At 41.1% G+C, this 22,486-nt stretch overlaps 1 protein-coding gene across 1 annotated transcript in view; it reads left to right on the forward strand.

Moving 5' to 3' along the window:
• The window catches only part of LOC137071433 (Fc receptor-like protein 5), a 101,332-nt gene that overhangs the window by 52,314 nt on the left and 26,532 nt on the right, over nucleotides 1–22,486 (forward strand). The window contains exons 5-8 of the mRNA XM_067439477.1: nucleotides 6,895–7,173; nucleotides 7,271–7,555; nucleotides 7,631–7,909; nucleotides 7,997–8,260. Coding sequence (XP_067295578.1) covers nucleotides 6,895–7,173; nucleotides 7,271–7,555; nucleotides 7,631–7,909; nucleotides 7,997–8,260 — 1,107 coding nt within the window. The remainder of the gene's footprint in view (nucleotides 1–6,894; nucleotides 7,174–7,270; nucleotides 7,556–7,630; nucleotides 7,910–7,996; nucleotides 8,261–22,486) is intronic.

The raw sequence follows: 22,486 nt of genomic DNA on the forward strand, positions 1-22,486 counted from the left end.
CTCTGCCGTGTGCCACTATGAGGACACACAGATGCATAAACTGTCACTTCATGACAATTTAACGTTTCATTTAAGTAAGCTGTCATATGAACACAGACACTCAAAGGTCTTCATGGCAACCCGTCATAATAAAAGTTTGGTTTAACTGCTGCCTGTTGAACAGAGGGTAACAGGAAGAAGGATCTGAAGTGCCGGTGTTTCGGCTACAAAAAACCCGCCGCACTGATCCAAAACCAGCCCAATTTTTATCCACCCGCCCAAACCCATTTTTGCCCGCAAAATAGATTGCTAAACCGCCCAATTGGGCGGAAAACCTCCCAATATGGCAACCCTGGTTGACGTGAGCATGTCCTCAGCAGCCCATACTGGGGCCGAAAACACACGCTGACGTCAGCATTTGTGACGTTGCTCCGACTCAGCTTTTCAAACCGGAAGAGAGAAATCGCTCTGAAAAATGCAAAAATAACTTTTCATACATGAATACCATTAATGAGTACCCTTAGTGTTTTCAATGATGTGCAGCCTATACATAGCTTTTTACATCTCAAAAAAAGTATTTTGGGGTTTCATGACCCTTTAAGTATGTCAACGGAAGATGTCAAAAATGAGATTCAGAGAGGCAAAGCAGTTGAGGCTACACGGCTAAAAACTAAGCAAGATGGATTATTAAAAGAAACGTTATCTGTGGTAATACAATTTGAGAGAACCCTCCCCAGGTCAGTCAAAATGGGATACATAAATTATAGTGTGAGAGAGTACATACCTAAACCTCTAAGGTGCTATAAATGTAAAAGAATGGGACACACGGTACAGCAGTGCAAAGGAAGATGTGGAGGTCAACATGAGTACGGCAAATGTGAAAAAGATGCAAAGGTTAAATGCTGTAATTGTGGAGGAGAGCATAGTGCTGCGTTTGGAGGATGTGAAGTACTGAGAGAAGCCAGAGAAGCCCAGAACGTTAGGTACTTGGATAAAGTATCTTATGCAGTAGCATTAAAGAAAGTAAGAGAACCAGGACCAAATGACAGAAAGTCCAGTGGGTTGGTACAAAGAAACATTACAGAAGATAAACAGGCACAAGTTCAGTGTCCAGGACATACTCAGAAAGGTTGTGAACACAAATGTAAAGTTGATGATGATACTTTAATAGTGAACAAGTTTGTGGGTGTTATTTGTTATACTATTAATGTTGCATCACAGTTTAAAAAGAAAAGTGACAGAATTAAGGCTATAGTTGAAGCAGCAGGAAAATTCCTTGACATGAGAGATGTCAAAGCAGATCAGATGCATTGTTAACAGTAACTGAAAATGGAGAAAACACACAAGTTGAGGGTTAATATAATCATCATGGTACTACACATATTACAGTGGAATGCCAGAAGCTTAATAGCTAATGGTCAAGAATTTAAAAAAATACATCCATGAATTAGATGTTGTTCCAAGTGTAGTATGTGTACAAGAGACTTGGCTAAAAGCGCAGTTAGATTTTGTAATACCAGGATTTAGTTCTAGAAGGTTTGAGGTTTGATAGGCCTAATAATCAAAATGGTGGAGGGTGTATCACTTTTCTTAAGGATGGGTTGGCCTATAGGGACATTCCCTGCCCAGAAGACATGAAGTGTGTAATAGTTGAGATCTATAGCACAAGGAAAGAGGGAAATATTAGGTTGATTAATTTCTATAATCCATGCAAAAATTTAGATATTAACATATTAAATGAAATGGCAGGAGAAGTATACATGAAAGAAATATGGTGTGGAGATTTCAATGCGCACAACAACTTTCAACCTTCAGTTGACAACTTTTCAACCTTCATAATATATTTTCAAGACTCTTGTGATGATACATCGACTTACAATAGGTTGAATGACACGTCTGCCATAGCCTGATGGGGTCTGTATCGTATTAATCGTAGTTTTAAACTTCGGGTTTCGAGTAGTAACCCGAGAACAAAAAGAACTACAAAATTCGACTGCTTTACGGCATATACGGCATATATACGGCATATATTCCACCAACACACACACTTCCTTAAATTCGGACGTGCGAGCCCAACTTTGTTCGTCGGATAATATAGTCATGTCCGAAGCAGCACAGACAAATAAGAAAGAAAAGGTTTTGTTGGAGGAAAGCAATAAGAGGAAACGAAAAAGTGATGGGATTAAAGGCAGGACGAGGATCAACATGTGACCAGCGTTTGCTCGTCGGCGTGAGCTGAAGGAGGCGTGCCCGACCGATGCTGTCCTGCTTGTTATGGTGATTACCGACCACTCAAACATTGAACTGAAGTATCATATAGATTCTGTAAAACGCTAACCAATAGACTACTATAATGACGCTGGCTTGTAAACGTGAGCATAGCGATTATTTGGCGTTTGAAAAAAATAAAACCCATGAAATGATATTCATATGACATGCTGAAACATATGCCACTGACTGTACCTGGGATGAAGACATTTCACACGCGCCGCCAGAAGAACACCTGCATGTGAACTCCTCCTGCAGTGTTCAGGGGAACTGTTAGTGCTGCACCAACCCGCGGCGCTGCTTTTATGAAGTTATTTGGCCCGCCCCGCACCACTGTATATTTTTACAACCCGCCCCGCACCCGCGACCATTAAATAGACATACGGGGTCCACGGGTTATGAGACGACCCGCGCATCACTAGTTCAGGGCTATCAGGGTTGTCATGTCAACAAATGCACGCGCAATGGCATCCCCTGTTGTAGGAGGACAGATCTTACGACAGTAGTTGAGGGCATTATTTTTTCCCAACTGTAGGGGGACCCTGAGAGCAAAAGTTGCCAAGTGCTGCTTTAAAGGGGCAACAAACATTCAGGGCTACACATAGTTGAGGAAATGGTGGAAGAAATATCATTGGTCTGCATTAATAATGGACAGGGTACAAGAATAGATGTGAACAGGGGTAATACTTCATGTTTGGATCTCACTTTGGTGTCAGATAATTTAGTTAAAATATGTGAGTGGTATGTCAAGAATGATACTACTTTAGGAAGTGACCTCTTCCCAATTCTCACTATAATAAATACAAATGTATATATATATATATATATATAAGAAGAAAGTACAATAAACAGATGGTGTTTTGAGAAAGCAGACTGGGAACATTTTAGGGCATACTGTGAGAAGTCAGTCAAATTGGTTACGTTAGAAGGAGACATAGAGGAATCCACAAAGCAAATTACTGAACATATTTTAAATGCAGCAATTTTGAGCATTCCAAAAAGAACAACAAATAGTAGGAAGAAAGTAGTTCCTTGGGGGAATGAGGAACGTAGTAGAGCAGTAAAAGAGCGAAACCAGGCGTTTAGAATATTGAAGAAGAATCTGTAACTAGAGAATGTTATGGAATATTAAAGGAAAAGAGCAGTGGCATGTAGGATAATTTAATATACTAAATATAGTAATCAGAGAGAGTTCTGTTCCACCATTGGTAGAGGAGTAGAGTTAGGGGATATGGTCTATGTTTAAGAGAATGAGTGGAAAAGGAAAGCTGTTAAAATTCCAGGTCTGATTGATGGTGGAAATATGGTAGTGTCTGACAAAGAAAAGGCAGCGGTGTTACGTCGGGCTTTTGTGGCAGTACACAGTGGGGATCACCTCACTGATTCTCATAAGCAACATAAAGACCTTGCACTCAGAGGGAATAAGAATATAAAGCTGAAGAGGGAGGATGGTTTATCATCATTGGATGTGGATTTTACAATGTCTGAACTTAATATAGCTTTGATAGGCACTGGACACACAGCACCAGGACAAGATCAGTTATGTTATGCCATGTTCCGACAGTTACCAATCGAACCTTTAAAATTAGTGATAAGACTTTTCAATAAAATATGGAGGGATGGAAAGATACAGAGTAGTTGGAAAAGTGCAGTTATATTACCATTTAACAAACCTGGTAAAGACCCAACTAATCCTGGGAACTATAGGCCTATAGCCCTGACATCTCCCTTATGCAAATGGTGGAGAGGATTATAAGTCGAAGATTATCGCATATACTAGAACAGAGAGGGTTACTGACCAATATTCAAAGTGGATTTCGAAAAGGACACTCAACAACAGATGCTCTAGTTAGCGTAAGTAATGAGGTGGAAAAGGCATTGAAAATGGAAGAGCTGATGATAATAGCATATTTTGACATTGAGAAGGCATATGATACTATGTGGAGGGAAGGACTACTTATTAAATTAAGAAGAATGGGGTTTGGCGGAAGGATGTATAATTGGAGAATGGATTTTTTAACAAACCGGAAAATTAGGGTGAAAGTTGGATCAGAGGTATCAACGGAGTTTAGTGTGAACAATGGTATTCCCCAGGGGAGTGCAGTCAGTCCTGTGTTGTTTAACATTATAATAAATGATATGTTTTTAAATGTAGATGAACACCATTTAAATCAGCGTTATATGCAGATGATGGGGCCATATGGATGAGAGGAAGAAATGTGGCATACGTGTTAGAGAACATAAGGAAAGCAGTAGGGAAAGTAGAGAGTGGGGGTTTAAAATATCAACAAGCAAATCCTGTTACATGATGTTAACAAACAAACGAAAGTGTCATATTGAAAAGATTACATTATATAAGCAGCCAATGGAGAAAGTAAATTAATTTAAATATCTGGGGTTGTGGTTCGATAGTAAGTATACATGGAAAACACACATAAAGCAACTAGAAACTAAATGTAAAAAAGTTATTAATTTACTGAGAGCTGTGGCTGGATGTGATTGGGGTGCAGACAGACATTCACTATTGACATATATAGAGCATGCATGAGGTCATCAATAAACTATGGTTGTATAGTTTATGGTACAGCAGCAAAAACATCATTGGAAAAAATGAATAGATTACAGTACAGGGCATTACGTGTATCCACTGGAGCTATTAAGACAACACCCATTAACGAAATACTTATAGAAACAGGAGAGACTCTGAAGTTAAGAAGAGGAAAAACTTGCACTAGCATATTGGATCAAATTGAAAGGAAGTCGGAAAGAAAATCTTACAAAAGAAATAATACAGGATTGCTGGGAATATACCAAGTTTCAGGGAAGGGGATTTGGATGGATGGGAGATAAAAGAGTGAAAGATTATGGAATGGGAGATTTAGAGTTCACCAAACCCAACCCAGTTAGTAATATTCCACCATGTTTTTTTACAAAGGTAAAGATAGATTTTAGTATACTGGAAAAGAAAAGAGAATGGATAATGGAGGAAGTGGGAGTTAATACAAACAGTTATCTTAAAAATAATTATTATAATTATCTCAAAATGGATACAAATGGATCCAAAAGTAAACATGAATGTGTGGGAGTTGGAATACGTATTCCAGATTTTAAAATACATTTTATTCCTTGAAAGGTTTCACTTGCAGAATCAGTAAAAATGTGAATTATTTGAACAAAATAAATAAATACTTTTATTTAGTACTGTCCTGAGTAAGGTATTTTACATAAGATATTTTATATAGTCCACAAGAAATACAAATAGCTGAATTTATTCAAGTAACCCAATATGAACCTGCTTGATTCTTAATATGTGTGGTTACCTCTACGACTGTTTTTTTGTTTTGTTAAACTGCCCATCATTCTTCAGAAAAATCCTCCAGGTCCTGCAGATTCTTCAGTTTCCAAGCATCTTTTGCATATATGAACCCTCTCCAGCAGTGACTGTATGATTTTGAGATTCATCTTTCACACTGAGGACCATTAGGGACTCAAACACAACACACAAAAGGAGGACATGCATTTGTGTGATCTCTCTTATTTTGTTAAAATAATTCACATTTTCACAGATTCTGCCAGTGGTTCACATACTTTTTCTTGCAAGTGTGTGTGTGTGTGTGTGTGTGTGTGTTTTGTGTAATGTGTTAGACTGTCATAGTACATAACATATTGCACTTTTGTTGGTTTGCTTAAATCTGGATAAAAGTGTTTGCTGAATGATTAAATGTAGCCTAAATGTAATGTAAATTTAAAGTTTATGGTGTTTCATTATTATTGATGAACCCTTGTTGATAGATAAATATAATAAATATAATAAACGCACATTGCAAACAGGAATAGGGAAAACAGATGTGTGTAAATATGATAAATTATGAAATATCTATGGGGAAACTCTGGCCACACATATGTGGCCCACCTTTCTATATTGTATATGTGGGCCAAATAATACTTTTAACAACTGGTCCATATCTTGTTTGCCGCCTTAAAGACAGTTCCATTTCTACCATAACCGGGCAATGTTCGGTTCACATTCCTTATGCCAGTGCCACCTGAATGCCAGCTGTGCCGGCTTCATGCCAAATCAGGGCCAGAAGTCATTGCTACCTGGGTATTAACTGCTACATTGTTAACTGACTGATAAACAGCCAGCGGGACAGGAAGTGTTTGTCCTATTTCACAACAGTTTTTGCGAGAGAATGCAAAGTGTCTCAGGGGAACGTGAAAACATGCATCCCATATTGCACCACCATGTCCCTTTAGAGGCTCTGTACTGATGTTATGAAAAAGGGGGAAAAATAAAATTACACAGAATGAGACGCACCCCTGCCAAAACTACATGGCTGGTGTTAAAACTCACCAGAAAAAGACATTAAACATTTTAAACACTTTTAATTATGTAAATATTATATAATCCACGTGTGGGATATGTGAATGTAAAAGATCATACATGCAGCAGACTGGATATGAATATGATTTTTTTTTTTTTTTTGATGTAGTTCCTATTCAGATCTTTTTATTGATAACATAAAATCCATATTTCATCACTTATTCTCTTCTGTATGACCTGTTGCAGACAAATAATCGGTGATGTGTGTGCCGCAGCTGAACTCTGACTCTTGAGGATCTGAATCTGTTCTTGTTCTCCTGCAGATCTAAAGCCGAAGCCTGAACTCACATCAGATCCTGCAGGAGCTGCACTGACAGGAAACACAGTGAATTTGACCTGCGGCATGGATCCGTCCACTGGAGACTGGGACTTTTACTGGTACAAACACACACTGAACCCTGAGACAGAGAAGACAGAAACAAACCCCTACAGGCTGAAGATTGATTCAGTGTCTGATGGAGGCCAGTACTGGTGTAGAGCTGGAAGAGGCAAACCAGTCTATTACACACAATACAGTGATGCACTGTGGGTAAATGCTACAGGTGAGAGAGAATGTGTGTGTGATGCAACATATACAGATCAGAGACCATATCTATACAACGTCTAAAACTATAAATGCAATAATCTGTGTTTGTACAGAGAGTCCTAAAGCTGTGGTGACGGTACGACCTGATGAACGAGTGTTTAGAGGAGAAACAGTCACTCTCAGATGTGATATAAAGTGGAGAGGAGACACTCAGTGGACATACAGATGGGAAATAGAGGAAAACAACAGCTGGTATAAAAACAATGTCAGCCAAACCTCAACACAAGAGTTGATCATCAGCGGAGTTGAAGACTTTCACAGCGGTAAATACACCTGTACAGGACAGATGAAGACTCAACGCTCTCAGCGCAGTGATGCTGTTACACTGACTGTATCAGGTGAGTTTGTGTTTGTTGTGATCCGCTTCTCCATCAGTTCCTCTACGGCTCTGTAACTCATGATGTTTTGTTCAGCTGAAGCTCAGGCAGTCGTGCGAGTGTTTCCACAGCCGTGGCTGACTGAAGGAGAATCAGCGACTCTGATCTGTGAGGTTTCAGGCTCCTCTACAGGCTGGACGTTCAGCTGGTTCAGAGATCATGATCATCTGTCAGACAGCAGCAGAGGAGCTGGAGGATCTTACACTCTCAGTCCTGCGTCTCTACAGCACACAGGAGTTTATACGTGCAGAGCAGAGAGAGGACGACCAGCCTATCACACACACAACAGCAGCACACAGCCATTGTGGGTCACCGGTGAGGATTTGTGTTTGTGCTCGTCCGTATTTCTGTTTCATTGCAGTCTCTGTGTGTCAGTTTAGATTGAGATTTTGCTCTTTTCAGGAGTTTCTGCTTCAGTGTCTCTGGTCATCAATCCCAGCAGAAGTCAACACTTCTCATCTGAGTCTCTCGCTCTGAGCTGTGAGGATCAGAGTAACTCTGCTGGATGGACAGTGAGAAGATACACAGACAAAGGCACACAAACTTGTTCAAATCAAACAGGATCTTCATGTGTAATGGACTCTCTCAGCACATCTGACACTGGAGTGTACTGGTGTGAGTCTGAATCTGGAGAGAAACGCCGTCCTCGAAACATCACTGTACACGGTGAGTCCAGTTTATAATCACATCATCTGCACTCATTGTTAATTAATTTAATTAATTATTACTGTAAGCTTGTTGTGATCCGCTTCTCCATCAGTTTCTCTATGGCTCTGTATATAATCAGGGTACCTTCTGAATCTTTTGTTTTTTGATGTAATATTGAAATCAGAGGGGAAAAAAAAGCTTGATTTCCTGTTTTTACTTTAGGGTTGAAAACAAATATTTAGATTGATTATTAGAGGACTCGTGCACAGAAAACAGAGCAAACATTTTGACTTCATTTTCTTTTGAACTTAAACGGACACGTGTGTAAGGTTTGGTTTTCCTGCTTAGAAAAAGCTGAGATGAACCATCCTGCAATAAAACAATAAAACTCATTCATCTGGAGAGAAGATCTCAGAGAAGGAGAGTTGGACACCACCTTGCCCAAACTTCTCTCCCTACTGACTTCCCCCCTGATTCAACTCACAGAAAGTTCTCTAGGAATGTCTCTATTCCACATATAATGGATCTTGTGAATTCTATTGTTTTTTCCCTTTCATGTTTGGTATAATTTTAAATGTCTCAGTGTGATTGGTAAAATGGTCTCAACTTCACTGTAGTCACTGGTAGGATAAGGACAATTGAAATTTATGAGAACTCTGTTCTCTTTTTTGAGTGGTCTCTTCAGATATCTAATCTTCTCCGCCGGAACCAGGTGTGCATGTAGTAAACATTTACAACCCTTTGTTCTGGTCTGGGTATTTAAGGAAGAGTAGCAGAGTTGCCATTTGGGAACATTCTCTAGCCAGAGCCCCCATAGGGTGCTGTGTCGGTGTCTTCTCTCTCACTGCCCTCATCGGTGGGGTGGCAGTGCCTCTGGCAGGCCGCATCTGCCCAGCACCTTTAGTGCAGGAGGGTAGTTCTGAGCCAAGGCTGAGCTGCGTACAGTGACTGATTTATATTTAAAGTCACAGTGTTGGCCCTTGGCCACCCTGGTCCAGAAACATTGGCAACCCCTCTGTCTGCTCGTCGCCATGGGCATCAGTCCCACATGCCACCCATCCCAGTCAGCTGGGACGGGTCACCCAGATTTGGTCAGGAGCTGCTCTTCCCCGGAGGAGGGCCGGGTGGAGAATCATTGGAAAATTATGTTGTCTCACTGGTGTTAAAAACAGCCAGTGGTCCCCAAAATTCTAAAGAGCTGTTCCGATACGCTGGGTGCCAAGAGAGCGTGCTTGGTGTGCTATGCTATAGTGTTATGTTCGATGCTTCCATGCCTTGTCACCCTCAGGCACTTCTCCAATCACCAGCAGGGGGTGCCGCCTGTGTTGGGATGAACACAAGCGGCCTCCCCACACTCGCGTGCCCCCTCAGCAGAAGCAGGTAAGTGTTGCCCAGCACGCCCAGACCCCACTACCATGCTGTCCAAGTCAGGTTCCTGCATGCTGCCTTGCTACCCCCTGCGGGTACGTCTGTGGTGCCTTTGGTCCTGCTGGTTTGGTCGCTGGGGGCCTGGCTAACACTTCCCAGCCTGTCCCGCTTACTCGTCCTTACTTTTAGACTTGGCTATGCGATTCAGTTCGCCCGGCATCCCTACAAGTTCAGGGGCATTCACTTCACTTCTGTGTCAAAGGACGCCATTAGAGCCGGTCCCTCCAGCTGATATGAAGACCGGCTTTTACAGCCTGTACTTTATTGTACCCAAGGCGGTGGGTTACGGCCAATCTTAGATCTGCGATTCTCTAACCAGTCCCTTCATAAGCAGATTTTCAGAAAGCTAATGCAGAAACGCATCTTCAGGTGCATCCGTCCCCAAGATCTCGATGACTGGCTGACCCTTGCCCAGTTGCGAGAGCAGTTGTGCAAACACAGGGATATGGTGCTCAGTCACATCAGCCAGTTAGGGCTTCAGGTCAACTGGAAAAAGAGCAAACTCTTCCCCACGCAGAGGATCTCTTTTCTCGGGATGTAGCTGGATTCGTTTGGCCTGACCGGGTACCTCACCAATGAGCGCATCCAGTCGGTTTTTAACTGCTTGAATTCGTTCAAACGTAGGACAGCGGTAGCACTGGAACATTTTCAGAGGCTCCTGGGGCATATGGCATCCACAGCCGCAGTAATACAGTTCGGATTGCTTCATATGAGACCGCTTCAACGCTGGCTATACGACCGAGTACCGAGATGATTTGTACCTGGCACAGCAGTACAAATGCCCTATAGATGCCCTGTACCGGGCACAGCGGACCCTTCTGTTTCTCAGTGACACCGAGATGCTTACACCCATTGTCGGACCCTTCATTTTTATGGGCAGCAGTGCCTCTAGAACAACTGTCCAGGCATGCTGATGTCTCCACTGATGCCTCATCCACCGGCTGGGGTGCCACATACGACGGGCTTGTAGTTTCAGTTCTCTGGACAGGACCTCAACTGCAATGGCATATAAATTGCCTGGAGTGTATAGCAATTCGTCTTGCGCTAGGCAGCTTCAAAATGTCTCAACAGAATATAAGTACTTCGCTGCTACAGCTGTGCAGGTTCTTAACACATTTATTGCACATACATTTTATCTCTCTCATCAACCAACCAGACTAGCGAATGGATTTACTGCAAAGGCTTTGACAAATGGGCAATAAATAGCCTATAAATATAAAAATAATCTTCATCTCTGGCTTTAATGTTCAAAGTGTTATTTCAGGGTTTTTATATTTTCTTATGACTGAGAGAGAGCACCATATTATAATGGTTATATTTAGCATTATATTTATTTACCATTCCCTCTAAATTAAAAATATTGACCTGGGCTAATCATTTTTTTTTTTTAGTTTGTATGTGTGATATTTTGATTCGGCATCTCGAGTTGGCATCTCCTTGAAATAATGACATAAAATTCACATTTCAATAAAGTCCATCACCAAAACAACAGCACCGTTGTGAGGAATAGCATGTATTATATACATGTATCATAAGCCAGTAATAACAATAATAATAAACTTCTCTTTAAAAAAAAATCTCACAATAGATTAGGCCTGATATAGGTATTCGGTTGCTGTAAAATACACTGATATGAAATAATGTAATATCTTTTCATATATGTCTTATCAAATATGTCCAAAATCCAGAATGCCTAAAACAAAAGTTATGATAGCTGCACATTTATCGATAGAGGAGAGTTGGGGCAGATGCAACGTTTCTTATTCCTTCAGTCAGGAATGAGTGAAGATACTCACACTAGATATGCTCATTTAGCCCCTCTACATCTCTGGAAGAAAGCAGCTATGTTACCATTCTTTCTGAAAAAGAAACCTTTTTAAGTAAAAAAGTACCTTTTTTCATGCTCAGAGTTTTTGTTATACTGTCTAAACTGTTTGTGTGAAGCATTATAAAGTTAAATAATTTGTATCAGTGTTTTCTTAGCTTGTAAAATACATTTCTACCATGTGCTGCAGCTGTTGTGTCAAGCTAGCATAGCAAGTTTATCATGCTGGTGCAACTGTCCTCTATGGCAACTGTAGCGATAACGAGTCTCGGGGAATAATTTATTTCATAAGAATATATTAAAAATATTTCATAAGTTTGTACAATTTGTATTACTGAAATAGTAACACAAAAATCAAGCTTAATTTGTAGCTAAGATCTTACGTCATCAGTGACTTCAAATCCATGAGCAAGGCATTCACTTCAATGTAATTATTGGATTTTAATAGACACTGGAGTATACAAAACTACGATTTCACACAGGGTAAAACATACATATGAGGGTAACAAAACAAACAACATACAAGGAAAAATCAAACTTAACGAATAAAACAAAAGTAATATAGAATGAGAGAGAGAGAGAGAGAGAGAGAGAGAGAGAGAGAGAGAGAGAGAGAGAGAGAGAGAGAGATGGAGACAACTTTTAACATGCAGTTCTTTCCAAGAGGCCCCAACTTAATTCATACTATTCCCGTAAACAGGAATGGTCAAGACAACCTTTAAGCGCAGTTTGATTGCGAAATAGGATACTTGCATTTAAGTTTTAGGTGCGTACGTCTGTTGTTTCTTCAAGGCAATGAAGCTTGGATGTTCTTGGAGGAGTTTTCCGGGCATGATTGGTGGTCGTGTCTTTCAGGCAGGTTTGCTCGTTTCTCCTTGCCCGCTCTCGTGCTCAATCGTTCATCTCTTCATCCCATCTCTCAAGTTGGAAGCGTGGAAACGCCGGTCCCGCTTTGGTGGAAGGCGCTCGCAAAGTGTCATTGTGGGTCTAGGTTTTTATAGATGAGATCGGCTGAGATAATTCAATCAGGAGATGAGTGGTCACAAGACTGTTCCCATTGAAAGCCCTCCACTTCCTTGTGACTCAAACAAAGATGGGTGATGTATTAAGAGCCCATCTTTCTTTCTTTTCCCGGAAAGTGTATAGCTTCATATTGATGCCATTTGTCGCATATTTAAATACCGAATTTGTTGGCGTCGGGCGTTTGCGATTTTAACGATACCATGAATGACAGTGGTGGCATTCAAGAGTGCAGATACACAGAATTTACAGTTAGTAAACAATTTTACATGCAGTAAACATCCAAGTCACTTCAAAACATCATATAAAACATTGCATCATCACAATACATATATTTGGTACATTGAAGAGGTAATTTAATCTAAAAGTCCATATATTGCTGATCTGTGTGTTCTCAGAGTAGTTTCTCTGTGTATGGGTCAGAGGTCAAAAGCAGGGGGGTTGTTTGGATGACGTGTATGCTGCAACCCAAAAGGCCTGAGGTGTCCAGGACTTTAACACACAAAATCCTTTCTTTGGGGATTATAATGTGGCGCCTCATCAGTTAATTAGTAGTATAGTTGCAGTACAAGGGACATCTGTAGGGTGATTACATCATCCCAGGATACGTGATTATCTGAGCTCTGGTCATCCGGTCATATGGTTAATTATTAACTCACTACCATCTCCCATTGTCGCTACACAACATTAATGTATAAGCTATATAACCAGTATTGTGTTGCTCTAAAAAGTAATTAATTACTAACTACTAATTATATCTTTCAATAGCCAGGTTAGGTATAACCCCTTTTTTAAGTAAATACTGTCAGACTAGGCCACGCTGTAGCCTACATTTTATCTGGTCTGCTCTGGTGAAAACGGCGATGTTATCCAGCTCATTTGAATTATCATTCACACTCACCTAGAGGATTATTAGGAACACCTGTCCATTTCTCATTAATACTATTATTTAATCAACCAATCACATGGCAGTAGCTTCAATGCATTTAGGGGTGTGGTCCTGTTCAAGACAATCTCCTGAACTCCAAACTGAATGGCAGAATGGGAAAGAAAGGTGATTTATGCAATTTTGAGCATGGCGTGGTTGTTGACGACAGACGGGCCGGTCTGAGCCGGTCAAAGAATGGTGTGAAAAGGGAAAAACATCCAGGATGCGACAGTCATGTGGGTGAAAATGCCTTGTTGATGCTAGAGGTCAGAGGAGAATGGGCCAACTGATTCAAGCTGATAGAAGAGCTTTGACTGAAATAACCACTCGTTACAACCAAGGTATGCAGCAAAGCATTTGTGAAGCCACAACACGCACAAACACAAGGCAGATGGGCTACAACAGCAGAAGACCCCACTGGGTACCACTCATATCCACTACGAGTAGGACAATTAGGCTACAATTTGCACAAGCTCATCAAAATTGGACAGTTGAAGACTGGAAAAATGTTGCCTGGTCTGATGAGTCTCGATTTCTGTTGAGAAATTCAGATGGTAGAGTCAGAATTTGGAGTAAACAGAATGAGAACATCGATCCATCATGCCTTGTTACCACTGTGCAGGCTGGTGGTGGTGGAGTAATGGTGTGGGGGATGTTTTCTTGGCACACTGTAGGCCCCTTAGTGCCAATTGGGCATCGTTTAAATGCCACGGCCTACCTGAGCATTGTTTCTGACCATGTCTATCTCTTTATGACCACCATGTACCCATCCTCTGATGGCTACTTCCATCAGGATAATGCACCATGTCACAAAGCTCAAATCATTTCAAATTGTTTTCTTGAACATGACAATGAGTTGACTGTACAAAAATGACCCCCCACAGTCACCAGATCTCAACCCTATAGAGCATTTTTGGGATGTGGTGGAACCGGAGCTTCGTGCCCTGGATGTGCATCCCACAAATATACATCAACTGCAAGATGCTGTCCTATAAATATGGGCCAACATTTCAAAAGAATGCTTTCAGCACCTTGTTGAATCAATGCCACGTAGAATTAAGGCAGTTCTGAAGGCGAAAGGGGGTCAAGCACAGCATTAGTATGGTGTTCCTAATAATCCTTTAGGTGAGTGTAGTGTCAATGTGGGCAGGTTGGTAATATAGTTTAAATTTAAGTTTCCCCAACTGAGCAAGCCAAAAGTCAAAGGCAACAGTGGCGAAGAACCAAAACACCTTCAGGGCCAGAATGGAGAAAAAAGCCTTTGGAGAAACCAGGCTCAGTCGTGGTTCCAGTTTTATTTATTTATTTATTTATTTATTTGTTTATTTGAGTAGGGACAAGTATGTCACATAAACAAATGTTACATACTACAACATTTTAGCCGAAGCTAATTCTCAATGTCCGTCCCTAGTGAGCCTTTACAAAATTAAACAATACACAGTAAAATTAAACAAAGTAATACAATATAAAACAATAGCAACAAAGCTGACAATCAGTGGTCACATATTTGACTTCTGATTAAAGTGTCCTTGAGTTTGTGTTTAAAAGTGACCCAGTTTGACTCTCCCTTAAGTTCAGTATCTAAACAATTCCAGACCTTTATGCCTTGTACAGAGAAAACTGATTGTCCAAACAAAGTATTGCGTCTTGGAATCTGACAGTTCCCGTTCATCGCTCCTCTAGTCCTTGAACCCCCAACCCTGAGAGCAACTATGCAATTACTCAAGACCTGTGGGGCTTGATGATTTAAACATTTATGCATCAGCTTCAACAATGAGAATTTAATAAAATTTGCAAAAGATAAAATATTTAACTTCCTTAGACTAATACAATGATGTGACCTAATTGGTTTCCTATCTAAGATTTTAACAGCTCTGTTATAGATCATTTGAACTGGCTTAAGTGTAGTGACATTAACTTGTGACCATGTACAGATGCAGTAGCTTAAATGTGAGAAGATCATGGCATGCATGAAAGTGTGAGCAGCATGAAACGGTAGGTAGTCCCTGATTAATCTGAATGTAAACAGATTAGCTTTGGCAACTCGACATATTTTTTTAATGTGACTGACAAATGTAAGATGAGACTCAAGTACAAGGCTCAGGTATTTAACCTCCTGTACCTGCTGAATCTTTTGCCCATTTATACACAAATTTAGTTCATCTGGTATGGACTTGAATCTTGAGGCAAAGCAAATAGACATAGTCTTTTTAACATTCACTGTCAGACCTGCCTTTTGCAACCACACCGCCACATTTTGCAGATGTAATGTAAGCTCATTAGAAACTGCCTGCACACTTCTGCCTCGCACATAAACCACTGCATCATCTGCGTACATTTGAAATCCTGCTGTGGGACATGAGTCTGGCAAATCATTAATATACAATGTAAAAAGCAAGGGCCCCAGAATGGAACCTTGCGGTACTCCTGTGTTCATTTTTAAAAAGGTGGACATTTCATTATTAACCACCACACATTGAACTCTCTGTTCCAAATATGATTTTAACCACTGCAAAGTTGACGGCGTAAAATTAAAATTGGACAATTTACGAATCAGAATTTCATGATTCATGCTTTTTTAAGATCCAAAAAAACGTCACCGACGATTTCACCACTATCTATAGCAGATTTAAGTTGTTCCACAAAAAAGCAGTTGGCCGTTTCGGTGGAGTATCGAGGACGGAAGCCAAATTGTAATGGGTGTAGAATGTTATTTGATTGTATAAAAGCCATAAGTTGCCCATACACAATTTTTTCTAACACCTTTGAAAATATTGGTAAGATGCTTACCGGCCGATAATTGCATACCTGGTCTGGTGTTCCTGACCTAAGTAACAGCAAGACTTTTGCCTGTTTCCAAGTTGTGGGAAATTGTCCGCTCTGAATAGACAAATTAAACAAGTGTGTTAGAGGCTTTACAAGACTGTTTTTATTTTGTTTCAAGAAAGCTGTGTCTATATGGAAAAGGTCTTTACTATGGCTATTGTTAACTGAATTTATCGCTTCAAGTACTTTTGCTTCATTCGTCCGCAGAAGGGAAAACAGCGTGTAGCGGCTTTCCATTAAGCCGCTCGTTGGTAGTAGGAGTAAGTTTAGACGCGGACAAACAGAGTCCATGCAGACGGAGGTAAAATGCAAAGTGTCTTTGTTTATTGTGCTTCAATGATAAAACAATTGCTTCCAGTAAGCTTCCTGTTGTGTCTTCTTCTTTCCAAGCATTATAATACAAATAACAAGCCCATACCTTTGCTACTGTTTTCAATCAATCAACCCTGTTTGCTTCTCTGCCGTGCGGTCGAAAACTGTGAGCTTCCCCACTACCAACTGACAACACCTGTGTCTCATTACTCTTAGCTCTTCATATCCCATCCCAGAACGCCACCCAATGGACAAATGTATAACTACACACAAATGGCTTCAACACACCGGCCCCTTAATTGATTATGGCATACTGACATAACAATTACAAATACATACAAATACGGAGCCATACATTATTCAAAGTGGGTACTGAAGTATATAGGAAACAGTACATTTAAACCCCTATTAAACTACTGTATGCCCTATCTAGTCTGTTGACTCTAATAGAAGGCACAGCTTACTAATTGGACGGTTCAAGATGTTACTTTTAGTTTGAACGTTTACTGAACGTACTAAACCTTTTTTATCTGGAAAGGTCTCAACCACTCTTCCAAGTAGCCATGAACCACGTGGTGCTGTGGAATCAGCAATAATCACAATGTCTCCAGAGGTAAAACTCCTACGTTCTTTGCTCCACTTTTGTCGTTTCTGCAACAAGGGTAGGTATTCTCTCACCCATCTTTTCCAGAAAAGATCAGAAATATATTGCACCTGTCTCCATCTCCTTTTTGCATACACATCAGATCTTTCAAACAACCCAGTTGGCAATGTAGGATTTCCTCTCATAAGCAGAATGTGATTTGGTGTGAGGGCTTCCAAATCATTAGGATCATTGGATAGTTTAGAGATAGGTCGATCATTCAAAATAGCTTCTGCTTCACACAAGACAGTTTGCAGTGCTTCGTCGTCCAATGTTTGTTGTCGAAGGACTGCACAAAGAATTTGTCTCACCATTCGAATTACACGCTCCCATACACCACCAAAATGAGAGCCTGCAGGAGGATTGAAGCTCCACTGAATCCCCTTCTGCCGTAAAGACCTTTGAATCCTTTCGTTGTTTAATGCAGTGAGAGCCTCCTTTAACTCCCGCTCCGTGCTGATGAAATTTGTCCCATTATCTGACCTCATATGAGAAACCTGCCCACGACGACATACAAATCTGCGTAAAGCATTAATGCAAGAATCGGTATCCAACGAATACGCCATTTCCAAATGGACTGCTCTGCTAGCCATACAAGTAAAAATCACTCCATAACGCTTTGCCTTACTTCGTCCTCTTTTTACTTCAAAGGGGCCAAAAAAATCCACTCCAACGTTAGTAAAAGGTGGTAGGTCAGGGGTGATCCTTTCTATAGGAAGGTCCGCCATCTTCTGTTCACCTAACTTCCCCTTATACCGCCTACAGATGACACACTTGGAAATTATCTTTCTTGCAACAGAATTGGAATTCGTAATCCAATACCTATACCGAAGTTTGGAAAGCATCTGATTTCTGCCACCATGACCCAACTGTTCGTGAATGTCTCGAAGTATGAGATGTGACACATGCTGATCTTTAGATAACAAGATGGGATGTTTTGTTTCAATTGGCATAGCTGATTTAGCAAGTCTCCCTCCCACTAGCAAAAGTCCATCACGCAACACAGGATCCAAGCTATAGACAGCACTGTTTCGTTTAACTTCCGCTTTTCCATCCTTGAGCTCAGCAATTTCCTCTTGGAATTGTTCCTGTTGACTGAAACGAATAATGCCAGTCTCAGCCTTGGACAGATCCTCCACCGTCAAGTTCTGTCTGCTCAGAGATAGTTTAAATTCCTGCAATTTTGCATCTACAGCAACACGGTCATTCTGCTCCAAGCCCAGCTCCTTTCGTTTGCGACTCAGTTCCATCAGAAGTTTCTGCAGTTTCAAATACCAGGCCACTGCAACTTTCAGACGCTTCCATTCTGAGAAATAATGAATAAGTTTATGTGTGGCATCTTGTCCATTCTGCAAACCCACCGCGTTGACATTCAACTCCCTTTTAATCTCTGGGTCATCAGTCAAAACCAGATCATTTGTGGAAAACAGTGTGTCACTTGACCTCCAGAGAAAACTGGGACCATCAATCCATCGCCTATTACTCAAAAAATGTTCCACCTTCAGTCCACGAGATGCATCATCTGCTGGATTTTCTTTACTGGGAACATATCTCCACTGGTGAGGTTGTGTTGCAGCTCTTATAAAAGACACTCTATTAGCGACAAATGTTTTAAACCGCTTGTCCTCGTTCCTAATGTAACTAAGGACGGTTGTGCTGTCGGTCCAAAAGACAGAATCTTCCAATGAAAGTTGCAGCTCCTCCTTCAGCATGATGTCAACCTTGACAGACAGAACAGCCGCTGTAAGCTCCAAACGAGGTATGGTCACTGGTTTCAACGGTGTTACTCTAGCCTTGCCCAGCAAGAAAGCCACATGTACCTTGTGAGCACTGTTCTGCATCTTAAGATAGGAAACTGTGCCATATCCAGTCTCACATGCATCAGCAAAGTGATGTAAACAAACATGAGTGGGCAGCCCAAAATCCATGTGTTTAAAACATCTGCTCACCTGGAACTCTGCAACTCTGTCCAATTCGAAAATCCAATTGTTCCACTGATTCTGGAAAATTGATGGAATGGCGTCATCCCAGCCCAAGTTCTGTCTACACAACTCCTGCAACAGTACTTTAGCAGGCAGAATAAGTGGTGCCAGAAACCCTAAAGGATCATAGACAGAGCTTACCACAGACAGAATGCCTCTCCTAGTGCATGGTTGATTTTTCAAGGAAATCTTAAATTGAAATGTGTCAGCTTCCACACTCCACTGAAGACCTAAAGCTCTTTCAACAGGCAATTTGTCTCGATCCAAATCAAGCTGCTGTATATCCTTTGCTCTGTGTTCTTCAGAAACTGACTGCAATACTTTGCGACCATTGCTGATCCATTTTGTCAAATGGAAACCTCCCCTTTGACAAAGCAATGTGAGATCCTTAACCATAGAGATGGCCACTTCCTCAGAAGAGACGCTCTTCAGACAGTCATCTACATAGAAGTTGTTGTTGATGGTATCAATAATCTCTGCCGAAAAGTCTGCTTGATTGTCCTTTGCAGTCTGTTTCAAAGCATAACAAGCGCAGCTTGGAGAAGACACAGCTCCAAAAAGATGAACGGTCATCCTGAATACAATGGGTTCTCTATTCAATTCTCCATCAGGCCACCACAAGAAACGAAGAAAATCTACATCTTCCTTAGCCACTTTGGCTTGATGGAACATTGCTTCAATGTCAGCCATGAAGGCTACTGGTTCTTGCCTAAATCTCATCAGTACACCAACCAAAGAATTGGTAAGGTTAGGGCCTTGCAACAATTGACTATTAAGCGATGTTCCTCTATATGCTGCTCCACAGTCGAACACAACTCTCAGCGAGCCCTTCCTAGGATGAAACACTCCATGATGAGGAATGTACCAAACTTTACCATCCACACAATCTAGTTGGTGAGCTGGTACCTTCTCAGCATAGCCTTTGTTTACAACATCGGTAAGAAATGTAGTATACTGCTCAAGAAACCCTTGGTTTCGTTCCAATTTCCTTTTCAGACTTTTTAATCGTTGCTTAGCAATACAGAAGTTGTCAGGTAACATGACATTATCAGTCTTGAATGGTAACTTTAGGCTGTAATGACCATCCTGGAGCATGACTGTGCTGTTCATTATGTCCATGAACCGAAGATCTTCCCTTGACATTTCTCTCTTATCAACAATTCTTTCGCTGAAATCATGGTTGAAATGATTGTTAACCAGCTCTTCCAACTTAACAACAGAAATTCTGTTAACAATAACAGCAGAAAGCCCAGCTTCATTCTTGTGGTCACCATGTCCTTCCAAAGTCCCATTAACGACCCATCCCAATAGGGTCTTAATGGCAAATGGTCCATTACCATGACTGTTTATTATTTCATATGGTTCAATCACCTTAGCTGCATTTGTTCCAATCAACAAATCAACACCTGCTTGAATGTATGGCATCTTAACCTTGTCTAGGTATGACCACTTGGATAACTCCTCTTGAGTAATGATGTTTTCGAAGTTGACCGGCATCTTCTGCTGCGTATATACAGCAGGAAGAGGGAAGAAATGGTTGGAGCTTACACCACTGACTTCTAGTCCATCAAGAACATTGCAGGACACAGACTTCTCCTGACCCATGGTGCGAAGAAGTATATTTACCCTCTTTCCGTTCATATTTAGCTCTTTCATTAGATGATCCGAACAAAAGGTAGCTGAACTTCCCGGATCGAGAAAAGCATATGTCTGCACCACCCTGTTACCTTTAATAGCCTTTACTTGCACCGGTATGATTGGCATTAAACTCCTTTCCCTACCGGCCCCTGTATGACCACAAGTTTGAGCAGACACCTTCGGTTCCTCCTTGCGATATATGTGCAGGATAGTTGGATGGGTTCTTTCGCAAACATCACAAATCAAACGCTTGTCACATTCTTTACTCAAATGTCCAATCTTTAGACAACCAAAACAAATCCCCTTGGTTTTCAGGAAATCAATCTTGTCTCTCTGAGTCCTCTTCTTTAAAGACAAACAACTGTCCAGTGGGTGCTGATTTGAACAGAACAAACAACCTCCATTATTCTTAGATACAGAGCAGTATCCTTGTTGTGATGACACATTGCTAGTCTTTTTGGTTGGAACATCAACATCAGTGGCAAAGCTACTCCCTCTAAATGGTTTGCGTACTTGACTCTTGGACTTACTTGTGCCATGCTTGTCCTGGATATCTCCAAACACAGGATCAGACGCCATCTTGACCTGTTTTTCAACAAACTGGACAATGTGAGAAAACCTTGGTCTGCCTTGACTGGATTCCATGATCTCGCACGCCTTGGCTCTCCATTGCTCTCTGAGCTTGTAAGGCAACTTTGTTACAATGATTTTCATATTACTAGGCATGTTGAGTTCTTGCATATATGAAGTTCCTCCATTGTATTACAACATGTGCGTAGAAACAATGCATAAGCCTGTAAACCCTGCACATCTTCAGCCCTTAAAGCAGGCCAGTCCAAAGCCCTTTCCAAATAGGCAGTAGATACCTTAAACTCATTACCAAAATGTTCTTGTAGTAATCTTTTGGCCATTGTATAGCCTCTGTCTGGGGCCATATGTTGGCAACTGCGGACCAGGTCTTTAGGTTGTCCCCTTGTAAACTGTTCAAGAAAATACAAACGATCCCTTTCGTTGATAGTTTTCTCCTCAATGCCCTGCTCAAATGCTCGGATAAATGACATGTACTGCAGTGGGTCACCATCAAAGACTGGGATCTCCCTTTTTGGTAAGATGCGAGGATTTACATGCTGTTGAATAAGATGGTTTGTTAGCTCCTCTTGCTTTTTCAAAACTTTCAACAGTGAATCACCATGAGGAGGAGAAACATGTGGCACCTGATGGAAACCCATATTGTCTTGTTGCACATGAGCAGAATAGTGGAAATCAGGTCTTTCAAATGTGTGGGATGTTTGTTGATTTTGCCATCCTTTCCTCTGACTCTCCTTTACAGCTTGTGAAGCAGAGACACCAACTGCCCCAGCTGTACTCACTGGTACATATGCATTAGCATTGGGGTTCAAACACTTGCTTCGAACAGAATCAGAATTCAGGTTCTCAGTTGCATTCCTCACCCTTTTTTCACTCTGCTTTGATTTTAAACTTGCACTGCGTGAACATTTGCTTTGGTCAGACCTTCGCATCACAGCGATCTTTGCGGTTGAAGCTGCTATTTGAGCATCCAACTCCAATTGTTCCTTTTTCCGTCTCAATTCCTCCTCCTGAGCTTCAATGGCATGTTTGGCTTTTAATGCACCAGCCTGTG

Source organism: Pseudorasbora parva, chromosome 1 (genome assembly GCF_024679245.1).
Source record: "Pseudorasbora parva isolate DD20220531a chromosome 1, ASM2467924v1, whole genome shotgun sequence".
Classification (NCBI taxonomy): Eukaryota; Metazoa; Chordata; class Actinopteri; order Cypriniformes; family Gobionidae; genus Pseudorasbora; species Pseudorasbora parva.